Source organism: Pterocles gutturalis, unplaced genomic scaffold (genome assembly GCF_000699245.1).
Source record: "Pterocles gutturalis isolate BGI_N339 unplaced genomic scaffold, ASM69924v1 scaffold50747, whole genome shotgun sequence".
Taxonomy (NCBI): Eukaryota; Metazoa; Chordata; class Aves; order Pterocliformes; family Pteroclidae; genus Pterocles; species Pterocles gutturalis.
Window position 1 is genome coordinate 13,285 of NW_010109603.1, and position 11,492 is coordinate 24,776.

At 42.9% G+C, this 11,492-nt stretch overlaps 1 protein-coding gene across 1 annotated transcript; it reads right to left on the reverse strand.

Annotated features, from left to right (window-relative positions):
• Nucleotides 1-2,866: 2,866 nt before the first annotated feature.
• On the reverse strand, nt 2,867-11,259 carry RD3 (retinal degeneration 3). Its single transcript, XM_010073026.1, has 2 exons — nt 10,951-11,259; nt 2,867-3,164 (listed from the first exon to the last, which is right to left on the reverse strand). Exons 1-2 carry the CDS (start codon nt 11,244-11,246, stop codon nt 2,867-2,869), a joined length of 594 nt encoding a protein of 197 aa, XP_010071328.1. The 5' UTR covers nt 11,247-11,259.
• Between the last annotated feature and the right edge of the window lie 233 nt (nt 11,260-11,492).

Genomic DNA, 11,492 nt, shown 5'->3' on the forward strand with positions numbered 1-11,492 from the left:
TAGTTACTCCTGGTTCTCCTTAAGAAAGAGTGAGCACATTACAGAGACTGTACTGTAACAAAGAGCTTTATGTCAGTATGTCAGAATGTCCCATCTCTCCCAGCATTCCATCAAATATTGCATCAATACAGTCAATACTGATGGTGTCAAATAGAACGTGAGTGCACATAAAATTACTACAGATGTAGCATAAAATTCATTAACTCCTCTCAGACTTCAGTACCATACAGTGGCTTGCAAATATGTAAAAAAATATGGTTAACTTTTTTCCAAACAATAATTTTTCTGCAAATTGTGGTGATCTCTTGCTAGAGATCCTGAATCTTCTAGACAGCTAAGGCTATGCAAAATATGTCAAGCCTTTGTTTTTACTTCATATAGAATCGTAGAATCATTGAGGTCCTTTCCAACACTAACCATTCCAAGATCATCCAGTTCCAACCCCCCTGCCATGGGCAGGGACACCTCCCACTAGACCAGGTTGTTCAAAGCCTCATCCAGCCTGGTCTTGAACACCTCCAGGGATGGGGCATCCACAGCTTCTCTGGGCAACCTGTTCCAGTGTCTCACCACCCTTACAGTGAAAAATTTCTTCCTAATATCTAATCTAAATCTGCCCTCTTTCAGCTTATAACTGTTACCCCTCATCCTATCGCTACACTCCCTGATCAAGAGTCCCTCCCCATCTCCCCTGTAGCCCCCTTTAAGTACTGGCAGCCTGCTATAAGATCTCTCCAGAGCCTTCTCTTCTCCAGGCTGAACAACCCCAATTCTCTCAGCCTGTCCTCATAGGGGAGGTGCTCCAGCCCTCTGACCATTTTTGTGGCTCAAGAGGGGACAACTGTGCCCCCTAGTTGGCAGGATTCAAACCTGTGCAGGGAAACCCCAATGGATTTCTAGTCCATTGCCTTCACCACTCAGTCACAACTACCTATAACACAAGTGCGTTACTTCACAAGGACATACAGCTGAAAAACACCAAGCTTATTGTCGGAAGGCTTTAAACTTTTCCTCATTGACCCAGAGTTGAAATGGCCTGTCCCAAACTGGATGCTGTATTTGGAAACCCTGAGTTTTTCATTAAAACTGAGCTTCTGCTTTCTGTTCCTAGGAGGGTTGCTGGCAGCAGTGTTTACCAAGGGACTAGAAACCAGAGCCTGGTGCTAGTAAGAAAGCCTTGTCTTCAATCTTAGATAGCCCAGAGGGGAGAGAGGAAGAGCCAGAATCCCACAGTCTTGGAGAGCTCTAAAGGGTTTGATCTTGATCTTTTTTATGCTGCTTCCCCCATCTCTGGAAGAAGCTGTACATTTCTACCACAGGATAGATTTCACGTACTGGAATTCTTCCCAGAGTTGGCACAGCTTCAGAGGGTTTTATCTTGGCTGTAGTTCCCACATGCTGCTGCAACGATCCCCAGGGAAAAGAGTCGGAAACGGACGAAACAACAACAAAGCTACTGGGTCCTCTAGGAGGCTATACCCCACTGGGATGATTCCCCAGAAGGCAGTCATACAGGGAAATCCCTCTCTTCCTTCCCCATCTCCCATTGGTCACCACAAAGTATCCTAGCCCTTGGCTTCTCTACAGGACCCCTGACTTTCACAGCATGCCATTCTCTTTCCTTTGCTGGTGAGAGCTCTCCTTACAGAGTTAGGGCCCTAGTAGCTTTTCCTCAGCAGCATCTTCCTGTTTCTTCAAGGTGTCAGCAGAACCATGCTGGCCTACAAGCTACTTAGTTTGCGCTGAAGATTCTTTTGTAATAGTATCAACTCACTGGACAACAGCCTGTGATACTGGAAAGGTCTCTTCTGAGCACTCATGAGAGAAGACTGAGGGAACAAACCTTCATCTACTAGAGCCCTTCAGTCACTCACAGCAGCAGCTTGTTAAAATGATCTCAACTACTGCAGCTGTACAAAGAGCCCTGTAGAGTAATGCCGATTCCATTCACCCTTCTCTGTATGTTGATACTATGCTTTAGTACTCTTTGAGGCATGGCCATAAACATTAATTTCAGCCCACTAACTTATTACTGGGATGTGGAGTGCAGCACTTACCTCAGCAACACAGAACACTGAGGACCAAGAACAGCATTTGCCACAGCACTGGTGTATCCGCCTGTATATATACACAGCAGGTTGTTACCTTTCTTTGTTACATATCTACTCTGCAGGTGCAAGGTTCAGGGGGTTCTGCCTGCACAAAAGAGAAAATACCCAAGAAACCTGAGCATGCATGAACTGGTTGCTGTGTAATAATATTGGTCTTTCATCTCAAAAAGCTTGGGTCTGTTTCTACTCAGTTTGGATTGTGAATTGTCAGCAAAAAGCTGATCAAGAGGAGCGCTGAGGTTACCTCTGAAGTTTCTTATAGCACTGAGGAAGGTTGTTAGTTGGAAAAGGAAGTTCAGTTCCAAATCAGATACTTGCTTAACTCACAGGCCTGATCCTGCAAGCCTTACTCATGTAACTGGCTGACTCACTTTCAGCAAGATTGGTCCAGCCACCAGCTCTCACTAGCTTGGGCCAAAAGCTTTTACAGATAACTACATCTAGGCTGGGGGGGAAGGGGAGAAGACAGACATCACAAAACTAATTCATTTTTCCACAAGAAAGCAGTAATAAAAATGAGCTAGTAAGTGAGCCTTGCCCTTCAGGTTACTGAATAGCTACTAAATTAAAGGAAAGGCTAGCACATTTGGTAATAAATTGTGTCACACACTGCGGGCATCAGCAGCAGTTACTATGGACACAGCTTCCAAGAGACAGGCAGGAAGAGACATGTGGAACAAAGAAGAAACAGAGCTAAAAAAGGGTTAACTGGGATTTTGAAAGATCACTGTCTAAAAACCTTATTCAGTATAGAGTCAGTAATCCTTGGCATTCCGAAATTCTGGCATGCTCCAAACCCTCCTGGTGGGCTGGGTGCCCCGTTCCACATCCTCAGAGATGGTCTTGATGTCACTGATGAACGGGGAAATCCTGGACCGAGATTTAAATGTTGTTAAGGAAAGGCTGGTTTTGTTCTTTGTGTTCCATTGCCTGGCAAGCTTCTTGGCCTCTTCCTCCTCTTTGATCTTCTCAGCAGCTTCCTGCAGGACAGAGCGGAAGAGCCGGGATACTTCTTGCACTTCTGGTTCATATTCAGCAATGAGTTGGCGGAATCTGAAAGCACAGTCAAGGCACAGCTTTGATTAAAAACATAAAATTTTACAGATTGCTGCCAAGTCACTGTGCTAGGCTTGGAACTTGCACTCTCCTGCGAAATGGGACTCCCTGGACTGAAGGGAACAACAACAGGGAGGGGCCATGAAGATATGCTCAAGGTCTCTAAAATCACAAGCAAGCCAGAGAATGTAAGGAAGCAGTGAATAACCATTTCTCGTAAGCACAAGAAATAATAGGGAACATGAAACAAAGCCAGAAGGTGGCATGTTTGAAACAGACGGAAGTGCTCTTTTCACACAATGCCTATTAAAACAGAACTACAGTGCTATCAATAGCTTAAGAAACAAAGTCATTAGACAAGTTTGTGGAAAATGTCCCCATCACTGCTGATTGTGATTGTCCAAATGCAAATCCTTGCTCAAGTAGTCCCTGAACTGCTGCTTACCAGAAGCTGAGGATAAACCAGGGGAAGTCCCACTAGGCTTCCCTTGTTTCCAAGTCTCGTTCCCCATAGCATTACCCAATGGCCACTAGACAAACAAAAATCCTGTGAAACTGCTATTTGTTATATGTTTGGTAGTCTCTCAGTATTCAAATTTCAGTGAGGTGGTTTTTCATCTTTCTATGGATTTGTGTAAGATAGTGGACTGGCTTAGATGGTAACACCTTGATTGGCTGCACGATGCTGTATCTCATTAGCCAGCCATGAATTATCCAGTGCCTTCTCAGCAAAGAGCTCAAAATGTTGTTTTTTTTTTTATATTTATTAAGCTAGCTTAATACCAGGGAAGTGAAGAATTACCTGTTTAGTCACTGAGTGGGTCACTGGCTGGGCCAAGAAGAGAACCTACCATTTCGGACACTTTGTTGGCCGATTTGGTTCCCTGGGATCCACTCCCAAGGCTCACACTCTGGTCACATAGATATTCTAGTTGTTCTGTAGTAGTATGCATTTATGACAGATGGTACAATGGCTACTCTTCCAATAAATATTCAGTTCTTAACATAAAAATATATCTGCAAGCAGACACAGAGCTAAACTACTACTTCACTAAAATCCACGTATTTGTACTTAATGGAAGCTAAAGTGTGTAAGGTCTGTAAGCATTTTGATGTTTTTTTTCTAATGGAACTGAACAAGGATGGAAAACAGTAGGCTTGCATTTAAATAAGCCTAATACAGCAGAAGCTGATGGAATAAGATCTTACCTCTTGGATTTTTTTATAAGCCCTAGGAATGTAACAAGCAGTTTAGTGCATTATGGAATTGCACTGCTTAATGGTGTACCAAAGGGTACCTCAGATAATAAGGACAGAAAGAAAAGCAGAGATAAACAAACAAAAAAGACTCTTTGTACATTTATGCCTTTTGACTCTTACTGTGGAGGCCTGGTATTGGAGATACATCTTAACATCATGCTGTATCCCAGGTATTTCAGCGTGCTTCTCTCACAGCAAGTACTGGCAGCTGCCTGTACAGCTGTGGAGACACCAGTATTGCATGCTGAGGGAACTCAGTATCACCAGTAGCACCAGTCCCTTTCGGAGTCAGGCTCAAGGAGTTTGACACAAAACCTACCAAAGTCACCAAGATGTTCTTTAACCATTTCAGTTGCTTTGGATGAATTCCTAATCTCCCTCCTGCACCCATCCACCCCCCGCCCCAAGAAAAAACCTCTCAAAGTTGAACATTTGGGTGCAAAAAGCCTCTGAGGCACTGTAGTTCATGCTGGTACATACGTACTTACACAGCGATGCTAAACTGAATTGTGCAGAGCCTGTCAGAGTAAGAGACTAGGTCTTACTGGGGGTTAGCATGTAGCAGCGGTAACAAGAGATTTGCTGTATATTGCAAACATCTTTTCTGCCTTCTGAGGAGGCACTTCAGTTGCATTGACAAAGAGCTAAAAATACAGTTTTCATAACAAATACACTTTTTACTTTATCGTAGTCAGAAGCATAGACAGATGAGTCCATCGAAACCAAAGTCTTTGCAACATTATTATTATTATTGCACCTTGCAAGGACTTTTATTGCAGAGGTGAATTGAATGAGTCATTCCATTATTTTGTCTCCATGTGTATTTTAAAGCCAGATGCTGTCATATTATATATATCTATCAGTACATCCTCTTCTTTTGTATTGGCAATTGTGCACCCAAAAGGCCTCTTCACTGCCTCCACTCTTAGAGGCCGTGTGTCATACTGATGGGTTGTGGCTCCAGAACTGGTAGCAGCATGTGTCGGGCTACTACTGGACCAGTGACTGGCTCTGGGACCAAGAGGGAAAATGGGTGGTATGACAGCAAATTTACTCCCTGAGCACAGAGCTCTAATGCTAATGCCGTGTTGCTAATAACACTCCCAACCAATCTAGCTGAAATAGTTTTCTAAAATCAGTGTAACTTTCCTCCTTCATAGCTATCTGCCTGTTTGCACTCTCTTTAGTTAGGGCAATAAGAATTGTTTTGTGAACTCTGCTTTTGCTGTTAAGATTTACCTCTGAGTTTTCAGGACCAACACAAAAACCACTTCATATGGATTTGAGCAGGTGTAAGAAACAAAGAGAAAGCAATCCAACAGACTGTCTGCCAGTCACCAAAAGAAAAGCAACTCTCATTCAGATGGAGAAGGGAAAGGGGGCCCTTTCCCCTCCCCCAGTAGGATGAATTAAATTCACCACTTTATTCATGCCCACCTAATTTCAGTACCAGCATGTTTGTGTAAGGGACAGCCCATGCATGAAGTCTAAAAGTTATGAATGCCACAAATACTTCTCAGCAGAAAGGATGGACAGGTTATCAGGACTGAGGTCTAGCTAAAACAGTCAACGTGTCAGAAAATAGATGATGTTTGCTGTAGCCATCTTACACATAATTGAAGCCGTCTTCCCCGGTTATCAATGAAAGCCAGTTAATGTGCTGGGTGATCCAGCAGTCTGCTCTCTGCACAAGACAACCAACATACGAAAACAGCAAAACCACTGCAATCAAGGAATATGGGCTTGTATCCTGGGAAACAAACTCCACACAAAGCTGCTCAGTGGAATTAAGCACACAAAATTGCACAAGGCTCACGTATCTTCTAGCACAGGTTAACTTACATTTTTTGCATGGAATGGTTTCAAACTAGGCAACTGCACAACCATATCTAGGAGTCCCTCAACAAGGTTTCCTTACTAAACAGAAAAGTATACCTATCTATCTTATTTGTGAAACAAGTTACGATACTACTGGTAGCTAACCTGCACCATGTTGTGCAAGACACGCATTCTTAGATGTTCTTGATTAACAAAACGCACCTTGAACCAGCACAGAAGCCTGGGGAGCATGTATATGCACACATAGGGATGAGCACATTCCTCAGTCCAGGCTGTGTTTTAATCACTGTTCAAATAAATCTGTTCTTTAAATTGTGACACTTCTGTTTCCTCATATGGCCATTAAATTTTACAAATCTGGCTGCGCTTGGGTCATACTGGCACTGCTTTTTTTTAAAGCACTGTCACCTGCCTATGTTATTCTGTAGGTCCCCAGTTCAGTAGGTTTCCTAAGTACAGCCTGAACTTTAAAGACCTGTTAAATCCCACGAAAGTCTGTGGACTTAAACAATATGGTTATAGTTCAGTGTATTCCTGAGTGCCTGTCTGAACTGGGAGCTCTAAGTAGATTTAGTCATTCGAAGAAAATGTGGGGTGCTCAGTCCTAATGATTAGTTGCTGACTCCTGAATCTGTATTTTGAGCAAGAATTCTGGTTAAAGTATAAAGCTGTGAACAGCTTTGCTAGAGAAGGCTACTTGACTCCCAAAGGACTATGGGATTCACACTAACTGCAACAGCCATGTCACATCACCTCAGACTTAAGCTCATAATTGTAAAAAATCCATTTATGGTTTTAGGCATTTGTCTTACATACTAGGAACTCCACTTCTATTATACTCAGTCCTTAGAAAATTACAATTCTGAGCCTGTGGTATTAATAACATCTCAGATCACAAAAATGTGGGTTTACATTTCCATATCAGGGCTTTTCCTTTGTTTCTCTCTGGACAAAGGAGGACAGAAAACAACTGTTACACTTTTGCAGAAACTGAAAGAAATTAAACAGACCATGACTATCTCTGATTAGAGCCAACGCTCTGAATAAAGATGGCAAAAATCTAGTGTTCTGTATTAGCAAATTACTAGTTACTCATTCAGTTTAACCATGGCAGTTAGGTGTGAAGGGCTTCACCAAACTCACTATCAGTTCCCTCACATGGCTTCAGGATTTAATTTTAAATATAGTCAATGATCTCCAACCCAGTAATCTAAAGCTAAGTTACACCTAAACACAATAGCTTTATTTGTGTAAGGTGAATCAGAGTCTCTGGATATTGATGGAAGAAGTGACGGTATTTGCAGTGGACTCAAATCCTTCCAGAATTTCAAGAGACTCAAAGAAAAGTTCCTATTGACCCAAAATACAGCTTTTCCAAAATAGGCAAACTAGATCTGCAAAAAAACTCCACTTCCATTTAAGAAGTGCTCATTTCCAGCCTCCTCCACATCTAAAGAAACAAATGTATAGAAACTTCACCTCTCAGCAGATGTGACTGTAGCCACAGAAGAGGACAATTTGGATAATCATTTAGACCTTTGGAGAATAAAGTGACATCTCTGACAACTCATGCAAAAATATTTTGTTCTGGCTTAGAATCTCACAAAGAAGGAGACCTTCCATGACACAAACAAAACAAACTGCAGTCCTGCAAGATGCATGCTACATCTGTTATTTAAGTATTACATGCTTGTCAAGTACATCAAAAAGGACTTCAGCTCTTCAGATGTCTAAGATGGAAGGAGAAGGATCAAGCTTAATATTTCAGACAGAAGTCAGGGCTTCAGTAAGGTACATGCTCTGCATTTGAGTTTCCAAATGGAAGCTCATAGAAGTAGGTTTTTTTGGTGGAAGTTTTTTCTAAAAGTTACTACATACTAGAAAGTCACAGGGTATTCAAAAGGAAACATCAGCAGTGCAATGATTTTATAATTGAAGTACTTCACTGGAAATGTGAAGATTTCAGTTGAATTCCTATTATACTAATCTTGTGCAATTTTGGGGAAGTTATTAAAATTTCCATGTTATCTCACTTTCTGAGAGGAGAATTTATCCAATTTTGTCTGTCTTTTAGTTGGATTGCATGCTTATGCTTTCTCCTGTACATTTGCAGCTCCTAGCATGGCAAGCCCCATTCTTTTTCATTCCATATTGGTAATGAGTATTTCTGAACCACAGGGCCCTCGGTTAGAAGGTGAAAAAGAAGAGGGGTCAGCTGTTCACATTTCCAACACAAGAAGAATGGATTATCAAACAAAACTAGTACATGTTATAGACAAGCAAAATACAGTTTTCTACAGCAGAGTTGTAGTTCAGATATGGAACTCTGCCATGGGGTGCCACAAATGCTAAAAGTTTACATGAGTTCAAAAAAGAAAAGCAAAACCCCACAACCTAAACAAACTACTGAAAGAAAAAGCCACATAGTTATGGACAGAAGGACCACTTCTGGCTCCAAAAGTCTCCGTTACAAGGCACTGTAAGTTGGAGGCTATATACAAGATACTGTAATTGTCCGTACTGTTGTATTTGCTTGCCTTTTTCTTTTTTTCCTTACACTGATGCTATGGGCCACTCTCTCACATACAGATTACGCAGCAGATCAGACAGACCTTTGACCCAATCCAGTTCTGCCATTTTTGTGGCTATAACATTCCCTTCTCAATCATGCAATGGAACCAACAAAGGTTGTGCAAGCCTCATTTTCTTAATGTGGCTCTGCTAACCACGCAAACTGCATAGTATGGAACAAATGAAAACATGCCACTTCTTGAATCATACTGTAATACAATTTATGACAACCTATAACAGCAATTTATAAGAGGATTTTTATGAGGATGGTTTTATCCTCTTTCAGTTATGCCCACATAAAGCCCACCAATGTTGCTGAGTATGTTTATGTACTGTCAACAGTATGCTGAATCCTGAACAACAGTGAACAGCCACAACAAGCTGCACTGAAATCCTGCATCTTGCATGATCTCAGTTTAAAAAAAACAAAAACAAAACAAAACAAAACCACAACAACAAAACAAACGAACAAAAAACAGAGCAACAGAAAGTTGCATATGGCTCAGCTTAATACTCTTTCCTGAAGGAGATGATAAACCTTGAGGCCTCCCAACTCCAGCGACTGACGGCTGCTCTCATGGAAATAACCTGTTTGCCAGACAGGCCTTGCTCAGTGGCCCTGGGGATAGTGAAAATAACTCTTAACCCCAAGGGATTTTTAGTGGCTTGTTTACAGCATAGCTTGGAGTTATACAAATATAAGGCGGGTGCTGTTCCCAGCAAACTTTCACTGGCGAGAACTCGGACACTGAATCTCTGATTCTGACACCAGGGCAACCTTTGCAAAAGCCAAAGCCCTGTGCCAGCTTGTTTCCAAGGTTCAGCCCCAGGCAAGATGGGAGCTAGAGAGGTAGCTTTGGCACCTTTCTGGCTGCCCACACTGTGAGACAGAGGACCAGCTATTTCCAGCCCTCTTTTGGTTGTAGTTGAAAAGCTGTAGATTCATTTGTTCAAGGGAAAACAGGTGCCGGCATATGCAGTGAGGGACTGCAGGGTAGTGAGCACCCCATGGTATATGGCTTGCCAGAACTGTCTTCTTTCTAATCCCAACTGATGAACATGTTGGAACAGGGGAAGTGGGTTATAAAGGCCTATTTCACAACTTTGCTTTGGCTAAGGTGGATTTAGGAGTCACTACTCCTCACCTGCACTGTGCTAAATGAGATGGTTTAACTTAGAAGAGCATCCCCCCGCCCCCAAAGGAAGAGTCACCTCCCTCCCTTCCAGTTTGGATGCTACAGCAGGCTGAGATTTATTTCTGAAGGCATTCTCACAGGTTACTCAGCTGGCAAGCAGCAATCCTATGTCTAGCGCTTGGAAGGCTCAACAGCAAGTGCAAGAGCCTGTGTCTGCATCTACACTGCAGAAGGCAGAAGCACCACCTAGCTGTTCAAGCCAACTGCATGCCCTACCTGCATCCCACTCCATATCAAGGGTGTGGAGGGAGGGCAGGGAGGGACAAGCACACGATCTCTCCTTTCTTTGGGAATACCCAGCTCACAGGCTGAAAAACACGATAGCACCTTTTGGGTAGTCTGGACACTGGGGACAAGTGCCTCGACAGACCTGCTGCACAACTTAAATCAAGGAAGGCATGCTCCAATGGGAGTGTGTAACACCAAAGCAGGTTGTTCAGAGGCTGTGGAATCTCAGAGACAGATACTCAGCAATGGACAGGACAAGGCCCTGAGCGACCTGACCTAACTTTGAAGTTGGCCCTACTCTGAGTAGGAGATTGAAGCACATACCTCCAGAGATCTCTTTAAAGCCCAGTTATTCTGTGATTATAAAGAGAAGCAAAAGCCATCACAATACTGAAACACTGTTTATCAGGCAAGATAAAACTTGTGTGGGTGCTCAGGAACATTAAGTACTCAACCCAGTCACAGAGGGAAATGGCATTTAGCAGCTTTTAGAGGAAATGACACCATGTTATACTGACTTAAAACATTAGATTTCTCTTCTCCAACAAAGACACTGTCGCAACATGACTTATAATACAGGATGCCAAGTTTTTGTTGTGTTAGTCCTAACAACTCTCATTCCCTCCTCACATGTCATAAAGAGGAGAGGAGGAAAGGAAAGGTCTGTATCATCAAATCTTTTACTGTACCTGAGTATGACAGGCCCACAGTAGGAAGGATGTATTTTGGTGCACATATCCTCTAGCTGCAGCCGTTCTCCTGGGCTGATATCATAGCTCTGCTTTGGATAGCTGACCAGCCAGCCGTAGTCCACCCCAGTCTTGATCTTGCGATACTCATTCTCTCGCTCTCGCTGCTGCTTCTCTGCCTGCTTGGTCTGCCAGCTCAGTTCCATCATTAGCGTCTCAACCACCATTTCTGTGGGGTTCCTCTGGGAAATGCGATTTGGGGGCTCATTCCACCTGAACCAGGATGCCAGTGACATAGTGCTCTGTGTGTCTTCATTAGGAGTGGGTTGAGGGTAGGGAAGAAGAGAAAAAGAACAGTGCCATCATCAACACACCTCAGCTGAGAATATTCTCCCCCGCACACCCCTTGAGTCTGTTCAACTAAAAGTGTTACTGAATTAGCCACTTAGAACTAATTGGTGCTGAGCACCTTGAGAAATCTCACCCATAGCAGCCAACTTGTGCAGAGGGCAAAACAAAGTGTGAAGAGGCACCGTTTCCCT